Source organism: Mytilus edulis, chromosome 1 (assembly GCF_963676685.1).
Source record: "Mytilus edulis chromosome 1, xbMytEdul2.2, whole genome shotgun sequence".
NCBI classification, from domain to species: Eukaryota; Metazoa; Mollusca; class Bivalvia; order Mytilida; family Mytilidae; genus Mytilus; species Mytilus edulis.
This window is the reverse complement of record NC_092344.1, coordinates 100,889,489-100,916,705: the sequence shown is the minus strand read 5'-3', so window position 1 is coordinate 100,916,705 and position 27,217 is coordinate 100,889,489. Positions and strand designations below refer to the sequence as shown.

The window sequence follows — 27,217 nt, the reverse complement described above, 5'->3', positions numbered from 1 at the left end:
CTGGAACCAAAAATATAAAGTTATAACATTGTTTGTTTTAAAAACTTGCCATTGGTGGACCGCAAAAAATAGTAAGGCAGGAGGGGAAAGGTGATTTGGTGTATTCCAGTGAGGAAATAAATCATTTCAGGCACTCATGGAGTATTTTGGAGGAATATTTTATGGTAGTTTAGGAGATAGGATTGTTCAAGTAGACAACAGGTTACCTTGCTGACCCTGAAGGGACAGCTGGGTACCAGTCACCGGTAACCGCAGACCAGAAGGACGGTTTACCAGTCGACGTGTTATTGTTTTGTTTACTTCTGTTAACCGCAGACCAGAAGGACAGGTTACCAGTCAATGTGTTATTGTTTTGTTTACTTCTGTTAACCGCAGACCAGAAGGACGGGTTACCAGTCGTTGTGTTATTGTTTTGTTTACTTCTGTTAACCACAGACCAGAAGGACGGGTTACCAGTCGACGTGTTATTGTTCTGTTTACTTCTGTTAACCGCAGACCAGAAGGACGGGTTACCAGTCGACGTGTTATTGTTCTGTTTACTTCTGTTAACCGCAGACCAGAAGGACGGGTTACCAGTCGACGTGTTATTGTTCTGTTTACTTCTGTTAACCGCAGACCAGAAGGACGGGTTACCAGTCGACGTGTTATTGTTCTGTTTACTTCTGTTAACCGCAGACCAGAAGGACGGGTTACCAGTCGACGTGTTATTGTTCTGTTTACTTCTGTTAACCGCAGACCAGAAGGAAGGGTTACCCGAAGCAGAAGTATTTGTGTTATTAAATAAATAAATTGTGGTATTAAGTGTGTTGTTTGTTGTTGTTTATTCTTTAATTAAATAAACTTTGTTATAAATTGTTGTTCAGTGATTTACAGTTACAAATGTCGGTTGTAAACCTAAACACTTGTAGCTTTCAAGAGTTACTGCAGCTCCCAGGTATAGGCAAAAAAACTGGGGAGCAAATAATGGACATAAGGGAGAGCAAGGGGCCGGTGAGCGAGTCAGACTTGGCCACAATCCCTTCTGGCCACAATCCCTTATCTACGAGTAACATGGGACCTCTTATCCAGGCTGTACTTCAGCCCAAATGGAGGATGCCAAAATATTGGGCCACCACCTCAGGCCCAAGGCAGACATGGTGAGATGTTAAACAGGGGGAAACAATGCCCCACAGGGCACACCATCCAAAGAACAAGGCCAATCTGAATTTAGGCAAGAAGCATTGCATCAGGGGCAAAGTCCAGGGCCCTTGGAAGGGCCCAGCCAGATGGACTCTGCCTTCCTTGAATATAGTCCATATCCCAGGTATGCTAATGCTAGACCCGAACCCACAGGGAATTGGGACGGGGGCTACAGGGAACAGTTGCAGAAAAAGGAGTGGAGTCACCATATTGGTGACCCAAAAAAAGGTTATCCCCCTCACCATAGAGGTACCGGTAGTATTGGGAAAAAGCCGTATTGGCCAGGTAAAGACAGAGCATGGGACAAGAATATACCGACCTATGGGGAAACACCTTCATACCCTATGGGTAACATAAGCAACTATGCAGATCAGGGGTCAGCACCCTGTACCAAACCAGCTCACACTGGCAGGGTACAGTATGAGACAACCCGCAGTAGGTATGGCAAGTGGCAAGACAATAGGGGCGAAGACACAAGGCAGGCCCATCACAAATTTATGGAGAGAGGCAAGACAATAGGGGTGAGGACACAAGCCAGACCCCATCCAGTGCCTATGGGGATAGGCAACCCCAGAACCAGTATAATTAAGGGTATACGCTGGTGCCCCCACAAGGGGGAGCTATGGGCAACAGGCCTACCCAGTACCATATAATGAGGATAAGCCTAGGGAAAACACAAAGGGACCCAACATTAGAAGTGGGGCACAAGGAACTTTAGGTGGCTTCTCTAAAGTAACCAATGTCCCAAAAAATATTAAGTATGGCGGGAAGGGCAACTGGCAGGCCTTTTTCACAAAATTTGCAAGGTATGCAGAGGTTTGTGAATGGGGTCCACAGGAATGCAAAGACCAACTTTGCTGGTGTTTTGAGGGAAAAACCAGTGAGTATTATGCCCTCATAACAGAAAGATACCAGGAGGTCAGTTATAGGGAGCTTGTGGAGAAGCTTCACACATGTTTTGGTTTCAAGGTGCTCCCTGAGAATGCCTAGGTCCAGTTTAACAATGCCTGGCAAGCCCCTGAGGAGTCTGTTGAGGACTGGGCTGATTGGGTGTTGTCCTTAGCAACCAGGGCATTTTGAAACCTTCCTGACGACTACATGTACGAGCAAGCCATAACACGGCTGTGCCAGGGTATTGAAAACAAACAGTTGGGAGTGCAAATCTCTAACCTTCAGCACCAAAGTATTGAGGAGGCAATAGATAAAATACGGCTATTCCAACATAACACACAGGCAATATATGGCAAGCCAAATAGGCGAGAGGTTAGGCAGGTAACTGATTGGCAGTATGAAGACCACCATGAGGCCTTCCGTTAGTATCAGGGGCCCCATGTGAGGGCTTCCATGGCCCTTGAGAGGGCCCAGTGGAGTTAGAGAAGTCCAATAAGCAGTTTGAAAACAAACTTGGACAAGTCCATGAAAAACTGGATGACATGATGAACCAATTCAAGCAACTCCTCATAAGCCCCATTGCAGGAAGCCCCTCACCGGGCAGACAGGCAGGGACAGAAAGTTACCACCACTGTGGGAAGAGGGGCCATTTTAAAATGGAAAGTCCAAACTTTAAAGGTAAGTCTGTCTCAGGGAGTCCCTCCACTCAAAGAGGGCCTCCATTGGAGGGAGTGTGCTACCACTGTTTAAAGCCTGGGCATGTAAGAAAGGACTGTCTGGATTTACAGGGGAAGGATAAAACTGTTACCTTCATAAATAAGTCAATCAGAACTGCAACAGGACCATTAAACTTCAATGGGACTACTCAGGAGGCCGGAGTGAGTCCCCACAAATGAAGTTAGGCCTCTCAATAGTTGAGGAGTCTGTACCCCAAGCCAGATATCTCTCGATGGTCTGTCTGATCACCTAAAACTAACCCTACAAATACTACACTACTTTAAAAGTCTTACCCTGCCATTATAAAGTTCTACTGTCAGTGCAGGTCCTAATTCACCATTACTTAGAGACAATATCAATCCTTCAGATTTGTGGGTACGAAAATCAAAACTGATCGCCATTCGATCACCTACTCTGTAGCTTGTATCTAAAACATAGAAAAGTATCATATATAAACATAAAGAAATCATTCATCCTAAATAAGTATATTGAATTCTTGTAAAAGGATGTTATATGTAGGATATTCATGAAATGAATATATATATTTTTTCATCATGGCATACACCAAATTTGGCTATGGTATGGAACATATTTAATAATTTCTTTATATCAAGTAATAAATGGATAAGAAGGTTTCATAAATGCAACACATTGTTGTGGAATCATATGTTTAAGTCTACAGACAAAAAGATACAATTTAGACCATACTTTAACCTATAATAGATTTTCTTTTACAAATTGTGACTTGGATGGAGAGTGGCTCAGTTGTACTCATACCACATCTTCTTATATCTATTTACACTGTTAATCAACCTTACAGATATTGGTGGGTAGATGCTAGGGTTAATTGGAAAAAATAATATATAAAAAAATACAATATGTTATTTTAGTAGATATTTCTTATCTTTCTTTTTCTTATTTTCAGCGAATTTACATGACAAAATAATAAAAAGATATCTCCTTTTTACATACCTATTATACCATATGCTGATCCTGTGAAGAATACTCCAGGTTCTACATTCACGTAACATTTAGTAACACCTTTCACAATCTTTGCATCCTTGATTAAGATCATCTGATCATTGATATAATAATTCTTTAAACATCCTCGTAAGCTGTGTTGAACTAGTTCTGGGCGTTGCCTTAATTCCTCAGAAACTCCACCAACAAATACAGGAGCATTAATGTTAAGTTTTCTTTTTATTGGAGTCCTTTTTGTGTTCTTGTCGACTTGTAACTTGACATTTTTTGTTCCCTTTAAAACCTGTACAGAATGCCAGTCTCCATCAGCTGTTTTGATGGTAGAGTTTACACTGTAGAGATCACCATCATATTTAAACATCACCATTACATAGCCTTTATAGATTTGGGCAGCTACATAATCACCATTTATATTGGAAGGATTACCAATAAAGAAAAACACACCTTCTTGATGGAACGTTCTGAATTCAAAACTAATGTTGAACCTGTAAATCAATGAAATTATTATTTAAAAATAACTTGAATGACTTATTTTGATGGCATTACAGGAATTTGATTGTCCATTTCCATTACATGAAACCTATAAATTCACATTGTTGAAATCATCAAATAGGTTTTAATACATGTATATACATAACATGTCCATGCTTTGAACCAATACAGACGTTTCATTGATATCTTATAACACAAAAGTAGATGGAATTGAAAAAGAAGCGAAAGGCTGCAATAAAAGCAAGCCAGTATCAGTTTGGTGTACCCAGTCAGGAATATGACAGTTGCAATCCATTCGTATGATGTGTTTAAGCTTTTGATTTTGCCCTTTGAATACAACTTTCCCTTTTGAATTATCCTCCGAGTTGGGTATTTTTGTTATTTAACATTTTATCTGAAGCTTTTCATATTTTCCTAACAACCCATTTTTCTAGATTGCACCATAGAAATAAATTAACAAATACAAAATGTGTTTACACTGCACAATAAGCATAGTATATGTATAAAGGCCTATATTGAATACATAAGTTTTTCCTTAATCTGGTTGAATCCAAAAAAATATTAAAGGGAGACAATACAGTGTCAGTTCTATTGCCTCTTATATCATTTTGAGATAAGTTGTAGATTAAGATGAGATCTTTGAAAAATATTAAAATAAAACATAATTAGGTTGAAATGCTATAATAAAATTTTCAAAAACTGTAATTCTAGCAACAAAATAGTCAATTTAGGTTTATGTAAAGCTCTGATAAATGTGCATTAGATAAAATAAAATTGCATGTCAATATAATTTGACTTCCCTTATGTATTGTGAAATAAATGAAAAGTGTATTCCTTCAATTGACCTTTAAATATTTTGCAGAAAAAAAAATCACTTCTCAATGGTTTGGAGAGTTCTTTTGGTTTAAATGCACATGAATAGCAAACCACTTAGACAGAATAAATTACATGAAAAAAATAACAAAAATTTCTATTTTACCTCAATTGATGAAAAAAATGAATTATTCTTTTGTTATTTCATCATTTTAAACAAGTACAAAAGTCATACTAAATTACAAAAAATAAACACACAAAACTGCACACACCATGCAAAATATTTCCTTATTGCAGCTCAAATAAAATGATGAAAAATATCTTAAACAGAAAAGTTAATTTCAATTTGGACTGCCTTTCTTATGATATTTTTTTTTTATATACTGACCGGCTTTAGAAACGCAACACTAGATTATTCTTTACAATTTTCATTTTTAATTATGCATTTTTTTGTAAACAAACTTATGAATAGAAGGTTCTGTCATTACTTAAATGTTTGAAAAAAAAATGCAGTTCAAAAGTTGAATTGATTACGTCATTTTCGATGTTCAAATATTGTGGTATACACTGAAACCCTGGTTTTCCCCTTAGCAATGAACGGTGTCACCGTCAAAAGCAATGACTGCCTGTAACAAACGCCAAAATGATTGTCAGAAAGGTCAACCATTTCTGTTCGGCACGTTTTGGTTTCTGTTTTGCACCCTCTGATTTTGCAGTTGTTCCACCCATTACAATGTGTTTTGTCAATTATGCGGTTTAAACTTTAAGGCTCTAAATGTTTTTCTGCAGTCGATTCTTTGCCAGTTCAGTTAATGGGAAACATTTATGGCATAAATCTGTGCAAAGTTTCATTCATCAATTTGGTTAGCAGTTGACGATGCGGCCGTAGATCTGTCTCACAAATGACGTTGTCTAATCAAATTCTATTGACGTTGCATTGTCACTACATGTTGATTTAGTCTTTGAAGGTCTTCAACAAATCCAGTCTACCGGTATCATTGTCGGAAGGACAGTAAGACGAGTTTCTGACGTCAATTTTTTGTGTTGCAGCACGTTCACGTTTTCCTGTTTGCAGAATTCCAATGAGTTGATTCAGTTTTTCATTCCTGAGTTTTAGCAATATGGAGATTTTTTAAATGATTAAAGTGTGTCCAAGGACTGAACGAACTGTTTTACAAAGAAAAAAAAAACGGAAAAAATCTTTTATTGGCTCGAAATTTCTCTTTCTGAAATTTCGTGCGATCTAAAAATCTGGTATGTTCAATAACCACAGGTAAGTCAGATGTTTATTTTTCGAAAGGGAAAGACATATGATGAGCATGAATAGTAGTTGTATGAGGATCAAACATTATTTGGTGAAAAAAAATCTACAAAATGAGTGTTGCGTTTTTAAAGCCAGTCAGTATATAAGAAATGGAGGAATAATAAATCTGAATCTGAAACGTGCTGAGAAAAACTTACACTTGTATTTTAATGTTAACATTGTGGGGGTTAATAAATTACTTACTTAGTTTCTTTTCATATTGACATGTTTATTTGAAAAATAAAATCTCTGGGTAATATATTAACTTAACTACACATAAATACTAATCAGAAGAGGTCTACAAGGTGTTCACTACAGGTATTGCAGCATGGCAGAAGTTTGACAAATTTTGGTATAAATAGATGATGAAAATGTCCTTATTAGGTAAGGGAAGAAATAAAGAAGAAAGGGTTTGCCTACTTCTTGTCTGAATATTTATTCTACAGCAATATTTATGGGAATTCAGATTCTTTTATTGGCTATTTAGGAGGGTGGTAATGGGGGTACCTTCATGACGAATAACGGTAAAAATTCTTGCCAAATGATGTTAACAGTAATTTTGGGTGCATGACGATAAAAAAATCAAATGATTTTGATGAATCACGTTAATTTTTTCAGTAACGATAATTATTTAAGACCTCTGACGAATCACAATAAGGATATTTTGATAAATCACTGTAAACTTTTAATCAATTTGACACTAACGGTAGCCAAAGATGGCCGTTTTAGGCCTGACGGTAAAGGGCATTACTACTCTCATTTAGATATAGCCAGTGTGTGCTGATGCTGTATTTAACTCCAACTCATTATTTATTTATTTTTATTTCAGGCATTTTTTAGATTTTTACTTTTGCATTGTTTGTAGAACTGAATGTTCAAGTCTGCTTTCCAAGTTTTTGCAGGTACTTCTGATTTGAAGAAACCTAAAATGATTATGACACAATACAACTGAAAATAAAACTATTATTATATTAGGATTTATAAATTAATTATCATATTTAAATTCAGTATTATAAATTATGAGTATCTTTTGTTTGTAAGTTCAATGGACAAATTTATTGTCTATACTACTTTTGTAATAGACCCCCAACCCCCAAAAAATACCCCAAAAACTTGGAATTCTTATATCACATACTAGAAGTACATATCTAGTTTAATTGAATAATTTGTCCACCGAGTATATAATTGAATACATCAGATACACACTATATAGGTATATATATTATATGATCTGGGGTTACATGTTAAAACCTACCAGATTGTATCATCACTGAAAATAAAGTCACATGATTATAATGTTAGAGCTGTTCTACGTAAAAAACAAATACTCTATTTATACCTATACTTTTTTTTGTGTAAAAAAGACAGAAATACACATCAAGATCTGACACAAAATTAAAGTTTTCAAGATGACCTATTTCTGTTTATACTTGTTTCATCACTAAATATAAAGTTAATCGATTATAATGTCAGAGCTGTGCGTCCTCACAATCAAATGCATTTTGTACTGAATTCTACTTGTGGTAAGTGAAAAGACAGAAATAAGGTTAATAACAATCTGATGTAGACATGATGATCTTAAAATGTTTTTGGTCATACAGAGTTATCTGCCTTGGCTTTTTTCAGAAATATTAATTAGAATCATAAATGTTACAGCTATCAAAAAGCTTAAAGATATCATGTGTAAGGTCACTTTTATAACTAGAAAAGTGTGTCTCCTTTTAGTGAAACTAAGTTCAGACAAACAAGTCAGATAAATTATCGAATCTTTTCTTAATCAAATAAAAATACTGCAGTCTTTTCTATGAAATTCATAGACAGACATTTATAAAAAAAAAGTTTTAGACGTAAGCAGATAATTTGACCATTTGGAACCATGTTTTTACTGAACATCCATAAGGACCTTAATTATATTACTCATTTTTATGGAACTTTAGTTTCCTTACCTAACGTTGATATGATTCTTGGCTATATTACTTATTTCACCATAACTATCTCCCTCCTCATTACCAAAGGTTAGCATGAATGGATCAAGAGCTAGAGCAGAATGTACAGCACATCCAGGAGTACTACTACTAGTAGTTGGTATAACCTGTGCTGATCTAGTAACAGGTTTTGGAGTAACGGCAGGAGTGACTGATACTGGTGTGGTACGGCGATCCAAATTTTGGCTGTTATCTTCTGGAGGTTCTGGGATAGAACATCTTCCAACATCAGCATTCTCAAACACATCTGTATTTAAATTCAATATTCTGAAGAAAAAGAAAAGATCTTGTATATCACCAGTTGAAAACAATCAAAATCTATTACCAGCATTTTGTTTGCCTTTATAAAAGAAAGACAATTTCACAGAATTTTATTGAAAACTCTGTAAAAATTAGTTAATTTTTTTTCGTTTAACAGGTAATCATGTGTTTTAATGCCATAATTTTTTTTTATAAGAAACCTTTTTAAATCTAATAAATTTTCATACATTTTCAGAATACAGGTTTTTTTCAGAAAGTTTATAATTATAGAACTCACTCTCCATTGATAACAACATCATTCATACACCCATACAATCCTTCAAAATTTGGAGCTAAATCTTGGCTGGTAGGCAGTCCTATGCCACCAAGGTACAGCTGTGTGACATCAATAGTTGTTATACCAGCAGGTAATGTTTTCTCCCCAATAAACACGTCATCAACATACACTGTAATCCTGTATAAAGAGAAATAACATGATGAGTGTTGGTTATACCCAGCAAAATAGGAAAGTTCACCTTTGCAATTCGCCGTTTCAGAATCTAATGCATTTTGGGTAATACTTTAAAAAGTGTACACCAAAACATTGTGATTGGTTAAAAACGTTCTAAACAAAGGAAATCCATCCAATGATGTAACGTTATTTTCATTTTGGTGTACGAACAATGAGTTTACCCACAGTCCTTTAGATTCTGAAAAGGCCAATTCTGTAACAACATCTTGAAAAAATTCTAGACCTAATCTTGCCTTTGGAGAAGCTGGTAAAAAGAAATATCTTTAAAATTGAAAAGTTGACACACACAAAATAACTAAAATTAACAATAATGTCTGGTCATAAAGTGTCACAGCAAGTCCAATATTAAATCTGATGTAATTGCATAAACACCCTAATATACTCACATTCTATTTTTCTTAAGAACTCCAACAGTATGTGTTCTGCCATCATTGTACGTTCCTAGTGATGTAATTATCTGTGGTATAGAATTACCACTAAATCTTCCCTCTATCTTACCATCTATTAAAGCTAAGGTGTAATAATTCTGAAACAAAGATACAAGACAAACATATACTTTAACTAACATTTAAAATAGCCACCCAGTTTTTTCTCTTAAACTCCTTTAATGTTGTGTGCTTGGCAGAAAAGAAGCAAATACAATTTTCATTTATTAGGCTCGGAATCCAACAACCTCCAAGTACACTACATTGTACCTCGAGACCACTGAGACAGCTAATCATAAAGAGTTTCTAATTTTAAACTTATGTTCTATTCTTCAATGGATAAACAACAGTTATTGATCATTGTAATGAGACATTCAGTGCAATTTATCTTCCTAAAAAACGGTTTGCGGTCTAGTAAATAACATTCTAGCCCACCATTTACAATACATGTATCTATATTAAAATAACTTGTATTAGTATTGCCACTTTTCCCCTTGAAAACTGATTTTTTTTTCATTATCGTTTCTCATACTAACCCTGTCATCCACATCTCTGGCCAACAATAATAAAGCATTTGGTCTCATAGTTCTAAAAGACAGAGTAATCCCCCCTTGACTCTCCAGAAGTGATTGAGCTTTGTAGTAGGCATAACCTTTCCCATAGAAACCAATAATTCTGTAACCCTGAAACAAAGAAATTGAAATTATTAGATATGATTATTGTTCTTACAAACTTAAGATATCAATCAACATTCTCAGAATCTGAAGTTTAAAAAAAACTTACAAAAAACTTCACTTACTTTATTTTCACAAATTCTTGGCATTATGTAATATTCTCCATTACATGATACCTTTTCTTCATATGAATTATGTGTGTTTATATATAAAATAGTATGTGTTGCAAGACAATTTTTCATCTCCAGTATAAGAGAACCAATTAATACAGAATAATAGTATGAAATTCAAAACAGTGTAGCTGTGGCCATTGATTGACCCATCAAAATCATCCATTGACTGGGACAATTTACGTGAACGTTTGTCTGTAACAACCACTGTTCATGACGTACCTACGATAGACATTTAAACTGTGGGGTCAACAAAGGTTTCTTAACGCCTTTAATTATAAAATAATTCGAAAAATTAATCAGGAATAACCTTTGTGTTTTGATTTATATAATTGATATAAATCAAAATATCGTGTTATTTCTGATTAATTTTTCGAATTACTTTATTTAGGTGTTGAGAACCTTTGGTGACCCCATAGTTTAAGTGTCTTTAAAAAGTACATAGTGAGCATTGGTCGTTACATACAAACGTTCACCTAAATTGTCCCAGTCAATGAATGATTTTAATGTGTCAATCAATGGCCACAGCTACACTGTTTTGAATTTCATACTAAGTAACATTTTCAACAAAGACAAACATAATTACAAATCAAAATTTACCCCAAAAAGCGATTTTAATGATTTTTTTTTAAAATACAATGTTGAACAATTACAAAAGTAGTTATACTCATTCTTAATTTTCAATAATTATTGTAATACAAGTTTGTACATAGTTATACTAATCATATAAAAATGCATTTTGCACTTATTTGATTCTACTTGTCTAACAGGATATATTTCATCATGAAAAACAGCAGTAGAGGCAAAATATGGATTCAACATATGTTCATCCTACAGAGGAGGGACCCTCATAGGTATATATGTATTTGGCTACCTCATCTGGACATCCTGCTTGTACCCCCACAATCTCCTCTTGTAACAGGTCCACCCTATTTCGGGATCCTTGGTACTGAATATCTTTCATACAGCCTAAAAATTTGGTGTTGATAATGGTTCCCCTGCAATAAAAATCATAAATATCTATTTTACAAGGCACAACAGATAATAAATATCATACCTTACATTATATAGTTATTATTTGATTGGCTAATACAGAATCACATGACATAGTTTAATTTCAATATTTTTTCAAAATTTTGCTGGAGTGGTGAATAATCATGAGAATTTGAATCCAACTTTGAAAAACCCTTTTACTCCCCAGTGGAAAACCTTGTCAGCCCCTTGGTTTTGCAAGATCCAACTCCAATTAAAATGTTGTGATTGACGCCTGTAAACAAAACCACAACAGCCAAATAAGAAGTCCATCAAGTAATGAGGAATCAAGATCAAACAATGTTTACAAAGTCATCTAGTTCAGAGGATATCTCTTGTAAACAGTCCTTTTCAGGACCATCAATATTTTACAGAAAAAGTCTAGCTATTTGTCATTTTAAGGCCTTTTATAGCTGACTATGTGGTATGGGCTTTGCTTATTGTTGAAGGTTGTACGGCAACCTATAAATTTTACTTTCTATGTCATTTGGTATCTTGTGGAGAGTTGTCTCATTGGCAATCATACCATATCTTCTTTTCTTTTTTTTTAACCTATGTTATACATACCAGAAATTCTAAGACACAAAATAATTTTTCTTTTGGAAGTGTTTGACAAACTTTTTTTACTCCATATGGCAATATTTCACACTTAAGGAGGCTCGCAGGTACAAAATTTTTAGCAAAAAATTAAACATTTGTTTTTTCATTACAAATTTTATTTATTACACTATTAGTTATTACTTTATGATATGGTACAAAAATCAACCAAAAAAATCGATTTCGTTTGGCCCCAGATGACTTTTAAAATGTTTATATCATTGAAAAAGCACCAAATTATCTCCCTTTGGTCCAAAAATGCCATTTATTGGCATTAAAATTGAAATATCTTTTTTAACACATAGTTGACCTATGTTTTTTATTATTGTTTTCAAATAAGCTGTAAATAAACTAAATAATTTTAAAATTTGAGCGATTTCTGTAATTACGTTATTTTTTTATTTCGATATTACCTCTATTTCTCGTATTAGTTCAACAGAAAAAAAGGACATTAACAAAAATGTATGCTTCTTTCGGAGGCAGATTGTGAGCTTAAATCAACGGTGACCCCATTTTTTGGTTTCATTTTTCTAATAAGTATAGGATAAAGTTTGTTTATAAAAAAATATAGCAAAATTCTATATTAGAAAGTGAGCCATAGCTACATGTATCTGTCAAACAGACTCAAAGGACTTGAATTCACAAGCTATCATTGTTATCATATTAAAATAAAATAGTCTCATAACTGTCATTGAAATTATCAAATCAATCTGACAATATAGCATGGTTAAAGAAAGGCAAGATAACAAAAAATCTTTCAAAGTATGAAAGCTTTAAGTGAAATGGTCTCTAAGTATTGATGTGTATTTGGACAGACCCTGAATGGACAAGACCAAATAAAACTTGCCAAAAGATTCTTAAATATCAAATGTAAACAATTGCCTGATTGAAAATAAAAATTTTAATTTAATACCTACCTCTTTTTGAATTCTGTAGTGTCAACACTATCTGGATATCCACCAAAATAAAACTTGCTTCCAAGTATATCTAAACCATTGTTTGAACCAGGGGCCTCACATGTTATCCTCTCCTCGCCAACTTGTAACAAAGCTAATATCAAAATATAATTTATAAGTTAGGGCAAAAAGTCAAAAAGAAGAAATAATGTATGCTATTGAAACAATAATCCACCTGCTTTTTCAAATAAAATCAGATTTAAAATGATAAACTGGTTGGTAGGAAGGGCTAATAAGCATTAATTATACTATTGTCATAATACATTTCCCTTGATATATGATATTCAAAGGTAAATTACATTCATGATTTTTTTGTTTAACAACTGATTTCTATACAGCTTACAATTCATTTATAAATCATATTAAGTCACGAATGTAAAGAAATTTCATGAATAGTTTAGCATTCTACATTGGCAAAGTTGACAGAGTGATATATCAATTTCAAGTTGATGCAAAAGACAAGATTGTAGAAAGAATGATGATATGTATTAGATTCATGCATGCTTGTCATATGTATAAGCATCATAGAAAAAAAAAAAAAAATTTAAATTTTAAAATGCAATATATTACATATCATAAAAATGTGAATGAAAAATTAAAGACGTATTTCGTAACAAAAAACCAGATGCTCCGCAGGGCGTAGCTTTATACGACCGCAGAGGTTGGACCCTGAACGGTTGGGGCAAGTATGGACACAACATTCAAGCTGGATTCAGCTCTAAATTTGGATTGTGATTAAATAGTTGACACAGCATAGGTTTCTGACACAGAATGAATGTGTTCTAATGAACTTAAAATTTTTGTTTTCTCTTAGAGCAATTCACTATGCTGTTGAATATTAATCCTCTCAAAAAAATGTTTGAAGAAATTTTCTTTTTTATTTATGAAATTTCAAATGAGAAAAATTGAACCCAATTTTTTTAATCACATCCCCCTTTCCCTTATTCCAAAACTAATCTCAATTAAAATTTCTAATGGAGTTTGCAACAATAACTACTCATTTAAATACATCATAAAATATTAAGATGTAAAAAAACTGCTTGTTATCACTGAATGGTAAAGATTATTTTAATTTATCAGTTGGTAGTAAAAAGTGAATATACATTGTATATTGTATATAACAAAGATTTAAGTTGATTCTGGACAAAGAAAGATAACTCCAATTAAAAAAAAATCTTGCTATTGCACAATATTTTGCAATTAGATATTTCTTGCTTACTATTCTGGACAAAGAAAGATAACTCTAATTAAAAATTTTTTTGCTATTTCACAATATTGTGCAATTAGATATTTCTTGCCATTGCGCAATACTGTGCAATTGAAAAGACTTGCTATTGCACAATACTTAATATAATAATTTTAGATCCTGATTTGGACCAACTTGAAAACTGGGCCCATAATAAAAAATCTAAGTACATTTTTGGATTCAGCATATCAAAGAACCCCAAGATTTCAATTTTTGTTAAAATCAGACTAAGTTTAATTTTGGACCCTTTGGACTTTAGTGTAGACCAATTTGAAAACAGGACCAAAAATGAAGAATCTACATACACAGTTAGATTTGGTATATCAAAGAACCCCATTTATTCAATTTTTGATGAAATCAAACAAAGTTTAATTTTGGACCCCGATTTGGACCAACTTGAAAACTGGGCCAATAATCAAGAATCTAAGTACATTTTTAGATTCAGCATATCAAAGAACCTAACTAATTCATTTTTTGTCAAAATCAAACTAAGTTTAATTTTGGACCCTTTGGACCTTAATGTAGACCAATTTGAAAACGGGACCAAAAGTTAAGAATCTACATACACAGTCATGACAGTTAGATTCGGCATATCAAAGAACCCCAATTATTCAATTTTGATGAAATCAAACAAAGTTTAATTTTGGACCCTTTAGGCCCCTTATTCTGTTGGGACCAAAACTCCCAAAATCAATACCAACCTTCCTTTTATGGTCATAAACCTTGTGTTTAAATTTCATAGATTTCTATTTACTTAAACTAAAGTTATTGTGCGAAAACCAAGAATAATGCTTATTTGGGCCCTTTTTTGGCCCCTAATTCCTAAACTGTTGAAACCAAAACCCCCAAAATCAATCCCAACCGTTCTTTTGTGGTCATAAACCTTGTGTCAAAATTTCATAGATTTCTATTAACTTAAACTAAAGTTATAGTGCGAAAACCAAGAAAATGCTTATTTTGGCCCTTTTTGGCCCCTAATTCCTAAAATGTTGGGACCAAAACTCCCAAAATCAATACCAACCTTCCTTTTGTGGTCATAAACCTTGTGTTAAAATTTCATAGATTTCCATTCACTTTTACTAAAGTTAGAGTGCGAAAACTAAAAGTATTCGGACGACGACGACGACGCAGACGACGACGACGAAGCAGACGACGACACCAACGTGATAGCAATATACGACGAAAATTTTTTCAAATTTTGCGGTCGTATAAAAATCATTAGCCAAAAATTAACCAATATGATCAGAATGTATAACATTGATGAATCGTAGCTATGATAATCTGATAGATGCCATTAAAGGGAAACAATCTACAAAAAATACATTATATCACTTCTAAATCTGATTATATCTCTGCATAAAACTTTTTTCAAAAACTTTTTTACAATTCTTTTTTAATAATATTATGAAGTATATATTTTTTATATTTAAATAATCCAAAGCAGATATAGTAAGCGGTGTATATATTATGCACACTTTGTTAATACCCCTTTTGTCTACACGATCAGCAAGTACATAAACCCATGAATTATTAGTATATGTTCCGTTTGTTTCTGCACGTGCATAGGTGATGCCACCCAAGTAAAACTGCAGGACCAGTTTGCCATTAACACTCTCTAAAGATATGAAATCTCCCTGAAATTAACATGCATAGTAGGGTAGAATATGAATTGTTATTTGTTAATTATTTATAGGAATAACTAGAGGACCCAAAGAGTCTGTAATGCTCATCTTGGTTATTATTGTGATCTATTGCTTACAAATAATGGATTAACATAGATCAAATCTATTTTAAAATGTATGTAATTGGTTAACCCAGATTTTTGTGTACTTTACTCTATGTATTGTTTTCTTAATCAGTGGAAAACTCAAATGTATACAAAACGATGAAAACAAAAATCTGAAACACTTTAAATCTATAAAAAAATTATTGACAGTTTTCAAATAACAGTCTACAAGAAGAACAATACTGGAAACTGACTTGTAGCTAAGAAAAGTATGAAACCATTTCAAACATCAAGACAATTCCCAACTTCATGAATTCATAGATAAAATGCTTTATCTGTTCATCAATGAATAATGCAAATAAATTTAAAGGAAGAATAAAAGAAAGAAGCTGTTTGGATTGTTACAGTAAATTCAGAAGACCCAAATAAATATATATTGAAGCTTTGCCCTAATTCACAAAAACAGCTTCACAGTTGTAAAAAAAAAGTGTGATTGACGATGATGGATGCAAAGTGATGACAATTACTCATGTGGATCTAAGGATTAGAAAAAAAACATACAATCATTAGTTAATATATACCTCTCAAACACCACACTAATCCAAATATATTTGCTTAAAATCAGATTTAGAAATGACTTTTTTTCATCTAGCAATGTAGAATATTCCAAAAGCGAGGATTCTAAGCTTATTTCTAGATCTACAAATATGACTAAAAGAAAATACATTCTAAGCTGCCAAATATATTTGGATTTGCAAGCAATGTGCTTTAAAAAGTATTGACACTATTTCTAAGATTAAGAAATTTCAGTTTTGCTTTCAAAATTTCATTGGAAAATAATGAATAGTCTATTTCTTTGTCTTCCATACAAAATCTATATTACAATGTATCCAAAGATGAAAAAAGTGAAAAAAGGTGAATTGTTTTAAGTATTGACGGAATGGATAAATCTTATTTCTTTTATTAATTTTATTAAAAATTGTCTTTAAATAAATCTTAATTTGCCTAAAATCTGATTCTTTGAAAATGTGTCAATACTTTCCTTCATTGTTTTATGACACTATAAAACAAGGGTGTAAATTGTTAGTCATAACAGTCATAATTTGGTGACATAAAACATGAGATATACCCTGTCGATCAATCCTGTCTGCTACCACAAAATGCCATTTATTATTGTTATATTCAAGGTTTTCTGATAAGGACAGCCTACAAAATGTCACACCACCAGTATATATCTGTAATACCAACTTTCCGTTCTCTAAACCTAAGTAATAAAAGTCACCCTGAAAAGTAAATACACTAGATGGTTTACTAGTGATCAAATCTGGACAATCTCATTATTACCATTATTGCAGTTGGGACACTTTTTTAATTTTAAGTCAAAAATAGTACTTCTGAATCTATTCCTATAAGAACTAATTCATTAAATGTTCTTATCTTACAAACAAACAACAATGTCACAACAATGCAACTGATCAGCCAATGATCACCCAAAATATACCAATGCATCTTACAAAAGCAACTTAGACTGAAAAATAATCTCTTGCAGCTGATTTTGATATGAGTCCCAAATATTGTTGATGTGAAGATCTGACATCAATACAGCACAATCCATTAAGAAGATTGGTCTGTTGTGATGTATAGTGTTTCTGATGATTCAATATATCCTTTTTCAGTATAGTTCTTATTTTCACAATTCAAAGGGTTGATACTCCCATAAAAATAATCAATCACTTCCTTTTATTTTGTGGTGACTCCAATCTTAATTGACAGTTTTCCCGGTGAAGGTCATGGTTCCTCTTGGTCTTCTTCCATCAATAAAAAATGGCTGCATTAATATATTCTAGGTCCCTAAAAGTGGCATTCAACGCCAACATGAAAACAAACAAACTGATTTTTACTGATCAAAAATTTAAAATGAGATAATAATAAATAAATCTAACCAATGTCTATTAAAGATTGCAATTTTAATCTTATCAGAGGATAATTAATTATAAGGATGTTCATTCCTATCAATTAAGCCTGGATAAGGCTATGAGTTTAATTTGACAACAAAAATACTAACACTAAAAGGGGGTGCAGAGGATAACTGGATAAAAAAAAGATAAAAAAAACTATTTAGTATGATAGAAACATGGATCCTATAATGTTACAATAGGGTTAAATACTTTCTAAACAATATACAGTACATTGATATTTGTTCTTATATCAGTTTACAGTACACTTACAAGTTGTTCATTTCCAGCAAACAAAAGTGTCGAGTTAGCCCAAAATGTTTTGAAATGGAAACTTATCTGGAATTCTCTACTATTATAATTAGGTATTTTGGGTATAGAAGCGTATCCTGATCCTAAGAAATGGAATGTTGTCGCTGATGCTGCAGCAGTAGGGCTGAAATAAAGTACATGTTGTAAGTTAAATTTGATTGCAATATCAAAGCTTTTAGTTTTAAACCTAACCAAAAATGGGGTGTAATGTTTTTTCTTTTAATAATTCAAGTGAGCTTATATAAAAAAAAATGTATTTCTTAAAATTATTTACATAAAACTCACAAAAATGTGTATCTAATGTGCATACATTGATTTTGTGAGCTGTAAGGAATAGCTGTTGAAGAAGTTTAAATTTGTAAATAAAACTTATTTCTAAACAATGCAATCACTTGTAAGTATGTATTATTTCTGTTTTACATAGCTATGATGAGGAATAAATAACAGAAATAACTAAATAAATGTCAATATTCAGGGGAGATAATTCAGTAAAAATTTTGTGTACTGTCAAGAAAGCAAGAAAGAAAATAGCATTTTTCTTCCATTTCAGGATTGTATTAGTCCATACTATTTCACCTGTGTAGTAATTAAAAGGGCTGTCAAGTAGAAGTTTTCTCACTCAAGGCCTAGTTATTCTAATTTAGTGAAATGTTAAATTGTATACTTACGCCTCCCTACAGCCACCACATAATGGTGATGATGTCTTGAATTCATGTAGACCTATACGAGCCTCATCAAAATGAAGTTCACTTAGGCAACCAGAAAAGTTTCCATTGGTAACCATAGGGGGTCTCTGAAAAACAGACAAATGATGACCATGAGGTATTACCATACAAGAGCATTATATAGGATAAGTGCACTAGAAGACCATACCTATTAACTTTTTAACACAATACAAAGAAGAATAACAGTCTGTGCTAAGTGAAAAATATGTGTTCATAAACCATAAGAATTTATTTTGACTGAATTCAGTTGATAGGTGTTTTTATTGGATTCAAATTTTGGATCTATTATTTTTTCAGCTATGGGTAATTTCTATAACCTTTCATTATTGAATATCATTTGTAAACATCTTTTAGTTAAATCAACCTGCTCATCAATATCCTTTAAAGATTTTCTTATGTAGACTGCTATCAATTTAACCTCAAAACTAGAAGAACTCATGTATGTATAGGGATATTGAATCATCTTCATTATTATGATCCCCATAAAGGGGACTTGTCTAACCGATAGATTCATTTCAATTTTGGTACCAAATTCAAACTGTTGTGTACCTTCAACATGTTTAATATGGGGGGGGGGGGGGGGGGTAGGAGGGGTCCTGATCCCGAAATCCCGGACTTAAAAAAACGAATTCCCGAGGTCCCGAATTTAAATTAAGTAAATCCCGATGTCCCGAAATCCGAAAAAAAAAACGATTCCCGGATCCCGAAAGGGTCAATCCCGAAAACCCGAGCTTAAAAACATCCGATCCCGGAGTCACGATAAAGGTCCTATCTCCCCTCTAATATGGGTAGCAGATTGAAACAAACATGTGTACTCATAATACAATATATATGGGTACCAGATAAAAAGAAAGATGGGTACCCACAACATGAATAATATGGGAACCAGATTCAGACAGAGATGTGTACTCACAACATGATTGATATGGGTAACCATATTAAGACAGAGATGTGTACTCACAACATGATTGATATGGGTACCAGATTCAGAAAGAGAATGTACTCACAATATGAATAATATGGGAACCAGATTCAGACAGAGATGTGTACTTACAACATGATTGATATGGGTACCAGATACAAACAACTGTGTGGTATCATCCAGTTTTAGAGTAGATTTAATTCCTGGAGATGCTGCTCTGCTTTCTTCTACATTCAACATATCTTTAACAGGGGATACTTTCAATATTCCTATATTCTGTATTCTACAAAGAAAAACATTAGAGACACCAAAAACCAATGAAACAATTCCAATAACTAGAAATCACAAATAAATTAATTTGCATAGCCTTAATTATTAAAGCAGACAATTTTATAAGAGTAATACAATGTATGTCCAAGATAAATCAGTGACTTATGGTGAGAATATACATCTACTGCATACAGATAAATTAAATACATGTTATTATTTTATGAAGATGTCTGTCATCTGTTTAAGTTGTTTGACTAGACACTCAGACTGCTCCTAGTTGCCAGGGAGGCGAAAATTGACTTGACAATTTTGTATTGCCCTTCAACTTGGAAAATAACACTAAAAGGTTTAAACCAACCATTTGAAACAAACATGATTAATTGAAGACAATGTTCATGTATTTTTGTGTCATGATAATTACTAAAACATTTACCTGAGTGCCTCAACTTTATACCATTTATCTACTTCGTTGACAGCATCATCTTGGTGAATAATCTTTCTGGGACTATCGACCATGGATGGTCCATCCCCTACATCCCAACCAAACCTCAAGTAACCTTTTATCAGTTCCACAGACAGATATTCCTGGAGAGGTTACAAAACATTTATAGTACAAATGTTGTTTTATAAAAAATGCAGTATGATTGTTAACTAACTTATTGTAATGTGGTAAATTTATGGAAAGTACATATTTCTAACTTCTTTTAATCATTATTACTTTATAATTTAATTTTGGATGTAACACGTCTTCTGATTGGCTGACGTTATTTTGTTATGAGCCCATAGACATAATTTAGTCATGTGACCGTGACATCATCAACGTTTTTTCATGGTTTTCTACGGTTTAAAATGGAATTTAGCATTAAATTATAAGAAATGACTGTAATATTTTTTCTGTCTATACGAAATAACATAAAAAATGTGGTGCACACTGTTAAATAACCCGCTACGCGCGTTATTCAGTGTGCACCAAATTTTTAATGTTATTTCTTCATAGACAGAAAAAATATTACAGTCATTCCTTAAATAGTAGTCACTTTTTCATGTTAGGTTTTTAACAATGTAGTTAAATCTTTCTGTACACATGTTGATCTGTCCATCAATACTATTATAGTCCAAATCTGGAAACAGTTACTAGCTGTTAAGATATTAGTAATGTATATAACTGTGATACTAGTGCAACTTTGTTTTAAATATCAGTGGTGGATAAGATATTGATTTTATTTAAATATCTAATTAAAAATATATGAGATATGAATATGAAACTGCAATGTGTACTAGTTCAGCAGCCGTGGCCAGATTATAAACCTGGTATTTCACAAGGTAACAGTTTGTTAGCATACATGTCATCATACATGTTAGTCTGAATATGAGCTGACCCATCTTTGCTCCGTATCCATAATACCACACAATCAGTGGAGAAGCAGCAAATACCAATTTTGTCAGTCTTTGGATTGACTTTAATAGTAGGAGATTGAACCCGTGACCTCCTGCATTTGTGGTGAGAACACTACCAATGCATCACTGAAGCTGTATTTAAATGATATGACAATTTTGAAGCTACTGAAGCATGAAAAAGAGAGCTAAGACTTTAATTCTCTATAAAATGGAAGAAGATGTTACTTAACAATGTGTATTTATTAAGACCTTCAAACATCTTTATAGTACAAACTACTTTTAAAATCATGGTTATAAAAGAAGGGTCTAATTCTCATCTCATATTTTTTTACAGGAGAGACAGTAATATGTTAAATTTGTGTTTGCAAATGTAAATTGAAGCAATTTTGAAAAGTTGATGTGAAAACCAATAAATTGTTACCTGAGTAGATTTTTGGACTAAGACAAGCAGCATGTCTTGGGATGTCTGATTAGTTTTAAAGATAAAGTTGATATTGTTAGTTGCTGCTTGTTGATATTTTGCTCTGTAGGATCTGGCACATTTACCTCCAGATAACAATGACACTTTCACCTGTAATTCATAGACATAATATCAATACAAATAACAATTTAGTATTCCAACTCACTTAGATTTAAAATACTAACAACAATAGGATATTCCACTCAAAAACAATAGTCTATACTTGTACAATGAAAATCGATTTGATCAAAAGTATACAAAACTGTAGCATAGTTCTTAATCACTAACCATACCATATATATGCTTGTATAATTAAAAAAAATAATCATAGAGATATATAATAATAATTAAAAGCTAATACAACATACATTCCTTCTTTTATACAAAAAGAGACATAAATATTGATATAAATCTATATGGTTCTGAAGACTATTCTATTTGTAATATAATACTTTTTTTTTTAAATTTACATCACTTTTAATTTCTGGATCCAATGTTATATCATTTTTTTACAAAACACATTCATTTCATCAGTTTTTTTTTATATGTGGTATACATAAATGACTAAAACCTGAAGAATAATATCAAATCAGTGCATCTACTTAATATTCAAACAAGTAATTTAATTGTGTGTCTAAAGTGCCTTCTAGCTAGCACTGTGTTGCCTCTGTCTAATATAAGACAGATATACTGTAGGTTCTGTAGTTATGAGACAAGTCTATTACCTTAGCAGCCTGTGCTCTAGCCTGGGCTATGTTGTCTTTCAGTAGTTTTAGTTTACCAATCATATTAGACTCTGCATCTTTTGTCCTGTTTTGAGCTGCCTCTACGTCATCTATGATGGCTTCCATTCCATTTATGTTCCTTCTTGCAATATCAACTAAACAACATAAAGTAGAAATTTTACTTTTAAGTTCTGCATTAATAGTAGCAGTAATCTTTTCCAAAAACTCAGAAACTAACATTGTTTATTTTGACAATCCATGTCATTTGAATGACAATCCATGATATAGACATAAGTTTAAAATATTAAAAGTGACATTGTGAAAAAGATACAATATGATGTGTGGCCTGAAGTAGTTTTCATTAAACCCCTGAAATCAAGATTAAAAAGAGCTATTCATTTCATTGTACCTTCTATAAAAAAAAAAGAATTTGTACAAATTTGAGTGACTATATAGACATGATTTGTAAGGTTACTAGAGTTATGTTGTAGTGGAAACAATAAATTCAAAAGGCAGGAACAATTTCAATCATCTCAACTCTACTGCTCAATCCAAAAGACCTGCAACAGTTCACCAGACATATATCTGCTGGTGTTCTAACAATAAATTATTTTTAAAGAACAAGATTTCTCATCCCACCAATGTAATTAGAATAGCCATCAAAGCCAATCAGAAGACTATAGGCATATGCTATATATCTAAAACAGCTTCCAAGGTTCAAACTTAAACAATGTAAAGAAAATAAGTAAGCATAAGAGAAAAGACTACTTACTTGAATTTTTTGTATCAGTTATATATCCCTCCACAGTAAAGTCTCTTATTTCTCTATATTTAGGCCACAACTTGTTGTCTATTTTATCTTTAACAGCATTCAGCTTAGCTTGTGAACTGAGAACTTTATTATCTATCAATGCTACACCATCTGTAACTCTCCTGGCTCTGTCAGAGATACCTTTAATATACAAAATTTTTATTTGTGTAACATATTTGTAAGTCTTATATTAATTGCAAATTGCAGTTGTCACAAATAAGTTCCTGGAAACATTTACAATGGTAACATGCACAATTCATAACATAGCAAAGTATCAAGTAATTATTTCATTTATTCATATAAGCATTATTATGCTTCAACCAGTTAACCAAGTTCCCTAAAATAAATTGAAGTTATTTTTAAAATCAATATCATTATAATAAAATTGAAAGCATTATAACTTTAACCTGCTTTTTATACAAACTCACAAACAAATGGCAAATATTTTACTTTGTAGATGACCCAATCATGAAAATTTATGTTTCAGATCATTAGCCCAATTTTACATTTAAAGGGAAATCACACTATTTAAACTACTAATAATAATTCATTGAAATTTTGCATTTAGACAGATCATACTTATTTCAATATTTTAGGCGAAAAAAAATTTGGGGTCACCGATGTTGTTTTCGAGATATGACGTCATCAAAAAGTAAAGAATTGCGTTATACCGTAATATAGAAATAGCGCTCAAAAATGCTAAAAGAAGGCAAAATTATTGAAAAACGATGTTTAACTGGTTTAACTAAAACAGTCAATTGTAACTTTTATCTTATACACATTTATTTTTCTCGGTTTCCTTATTTTTTAAGGCCTTTTTACATTTCCCGCCATTTTTAATTGCCGTTTATTATAGATTTTTCTTGAAATAAAAAAAATCTACTAATGTTTTTTACTTCAAACTTCTGCATAAGTTGCAGCTTCCGGGGAGATTTTAAAAGCATTAATAAAAAAGGGGGGTCACCGATGTTTTAAATCCGCTACAGTGGAAATAATCTTATTATCAATTTATGGCGGGAATTCTAACTTTTTCTCTTTAACGTTATAGAACGACGTTGCTAGCATAGCAGCATTTCTTGCAATGCTTGGAACTATTGGGTTAAAATTATATATATATTTTTTTTTTTTATATAATAATATTTTTATTAAGGTATTTTGATTATTCATTATTAAACATACAGTAACAGTTTATTAAAAAGTAATTGTCAAAGTTGGAGTCATCTAAATTTTTTAATTGCATTTTAATTTGTTGTATAGATAAAACTAATGGGTGCCTCGTCCCGTATTACAGAATTAATTTACGGCTTGCAGATTTAGAATCTTCCACTTCGGAAGATTGAGGGTATCTGGGCTGAAAAGTAACACGTTCCATTTAGACTACAAACAGAATAAATTCACTAACTTGTCCATAGCACCGGGAAGATAAAACCCAAAATGCCGTGTTTAAAAAGCCACAAACTCGGCACTTTAAAAAAAAGCCCTAAATGACACCGTTTTCGGAAGAAATTTAAAATTGACTAACATTTCTGTTTTTACACAACGCTCCATAATCGACACAAATTAAGTTCGAGTTCCAGTTTTATTTTGATTTCGAATATTTTTTTCAGTAAGAATTCTATTTAAGCTCGAGTTACACTTAGAAACTTCTTGAGTTATACTGTTAGATAGAGTAAAAATTCTGGTAAGAGTTTAAATTTTGAGATCCGATGAAATTAAGAGTAAGAATGTGGTTTCTATTTTCTGTTGGTGCACCTCTTTTTGTTTGAATGTATATTCTTTTATCACATTTATTTTTCATTGTGGTAAATGCACCTATTTTTGCCAATACTGATTAATGAGGGGTGCAGGACCTTTTTTGGGACGTCGGGATCAAGTGTTTTTAAGCTCGGGATTTCGGGATCCGGGATTTCTTTTTTCGATGTTCGGGATGTCAGAATTTTTTTTTTTTTAATTCTGGACCTCGGGATTTCATGTTTTTAAGCCCAGGATTTCGGGATCAGGACCCCTCAGTCACGGTCTCCGACAATATCCCTTTATCACTGTCGACAGTGATCACATTGAGTGATCTAAACTCGAACCTACATCTGAACTTTTATTACTATTTATTATTTTTTTTACCATTGTTTTCTTGATTTTTGCAAAACTTTCAGTGGCAAATATTACATGAACATCAGCACTAAACATTTGTCTATATGAGTGTAATATTATTTCACCAGACGGACCACTTTAATGTATTTTTTACAGTTTAGCAGTACTCTGTGAGACATGTGTATATCTCTACATAAATACATGTGTGTGTGTGTGTGTGTATGTGTGTTAAATATTTCTCTTGTTGGAGACTGGTAAAGCCAAATGTATAGTACGTGTTGAATTATTATACGCCCGGTTACGGGACGTATTATGGTATACATCTGTCCGTCCGTCCGTCGTCAACATGTTGGACATTAACTCAAAAACGCTTTAACCAATTGGCATAAAACTTTAAAGAAATTGTTTATATCTATTGACGTAAGCTCCCTTTCTTTTTTTTAAATTTTGATTTTACGTTTCCTTTTTATCCATTAAAAAAGGGGGATTTTCCAGTTTCCGGACAATTATAACTCAATATCGCTTTCATCAATTTTCATACAACTTTGGTAAATTGTTTTTATCTGTTGATGTAAATACCCTTTTGATTTTCATAAATTTCTAATATGACATTGAGAAGTAATGAATCTTTCTGAAATTGTACCACAAGGTTCCATATCACAAATGAAAGGCTGAAATTGATTTAAGGGGTACATATTATTGCTCAAAACGTTCAGGAATTAGGGGCCACAAACAAGCATTTTACTAAAATTACTATTTTACAATAACTTGTGTTATGGATCTATCTAAAATTGTACTACAAGGTTCCATACAACACGGGGAAGGCTGGGATTGAGTTTGGTGGTAATTACTCCAAGAGGGGAGGGGGTGGCGTTTCATTTTTTATTTTGCAAATTTTTCGAAATATCTCAAAAAGAAATCTCCAATTGCACAGTATTGCACAGTATTGCACAATAGATTTTTTAATACCTTGGACCACATTTATTTTGTGTCAGAAACCTTTATTATGTCAAAATTTTTATCACAATCCAAATTTAGACCATATCAAGCTTTAATATTGTATCCAAACTTGCCCCAACTGTTCAGGGTTCAGAGGTGTTAGATATCAAAGGAACATTTGGGAAAGATGGACGACACTTAGATCATTTCTGTCGTCACATGTGAAATAAATAACGATTTCAAATAGGACTTCATACATTTACGTCCAGTGGCAAGTTTAATGCATATTCAGAACTAGAACATATGAATTTGACTCTGCTTTGTAAAAACCCGACAGGCTGATCCGGATAAATACTTATATGAAATGAGATGTTTGATGAATTATTTATACATGTAGTATAGAAGACTATAATAGTTATGACGTTGCATGCATGTGATATGAGAAAACTGTAAGTTGAAACTCATTGTTCTTATTTACAACCCTCTTTTGAACAGAAAACTACAGATTCCGATAGCTATACATTAACATGCTGGTACTCTTGGTCTATATGAACCCCCCCCTCCCCCGAAAATATACGCTGAACCCTTCATACCGCATCGCGGCGATACGCTACCAAAGATGTGCCATTTCATGATCACTTGCGGCTATTTTT

At 32.7% G+C, this 27,217-nt stretch overlaps 1 protein-coding gene across 3 annotated transcripts in view; it reads right to left on the bottom strand.

Annotated features, from left to right (window-relative positions):
- LOC139516133 (laminin subunit alpha-2-like) overlaps positions 1 to 27,217 on the bottom strand; it is a 104,324-nt gene that overhangs the window by 2,946 nt on the left and 74,161 nt on the right. For 2 of the 3 annotated variants that reach the window (XM_071306024.1, XM_071306015.1), the window contains 17 exons: positions 23,499 to 23,678; positions 22,727 to 22,881; positions 21,963 to 22,112; positions 20,577 to 20,728; positions 20,006 to 20,156; positions 18,895 to 19,019; positions 18,188 to 18,350; positions 17,089 to 17,242; positions 12,949 to 13,081; positions 11,277 to 11,400; positions 10,095 to 10,241; positions 9,520 to 9,659; positions 8,900 to 9,076; positions 8,323 to 8,628; positions 7,632 to 7,646; positions 3,760 to 4,253; positions 3,081 to 3,214 (listed from right to left, as the gene is read on the bottom strand). In XM_071306024.1, coding sequence (XP_071162125.1) covers positions 3,081 to 3,214; positions 3,760 to 4,253; positions 7,632 to 7,646; positions 8,323 to 8,628; positions 8,900 to 9,076; positions 9,520 to 9,659; positions 10,095 to 10,241; positions 11,277 to 11,400; positions 12,949 to 13,081; positions 17,089 to 17,242; positions 18,188 to 18,350; positions 18,895 to 19,019; positions 20,006 to 20,156; positions 20,577 to 20,728; positions 21,963 to 22,112; positions 22,727 to 22,881; positions 23,499 to 23,678 — 2,900 coding nt within the window. The remainder of the gene's footprint in view (positions 1 to 3,080; positions 3,215 to 3,759; positions 4,254 to 7,631; positions 7,647 to 8,322; positions 8,629 to 8,899; positions 9,077 to 9,519; positions 9,660 to 10,094; positions 10,242 to 11,276; positions 11,401 to 12,948; positions 13,082 to 17,088; positions 17,243 to 18,187; positions 18,351 to 18,894; positions 19,020 to 20,005; positions 20,157 to 20,576; positions 20,729 to 21,962; positions 22,113 to 22,726; positions 22,882 to 23,498; positions 23,679 to 27,217) is intronic. The other variant, XM_071306031.1, reaches the window with a different exon arrangement.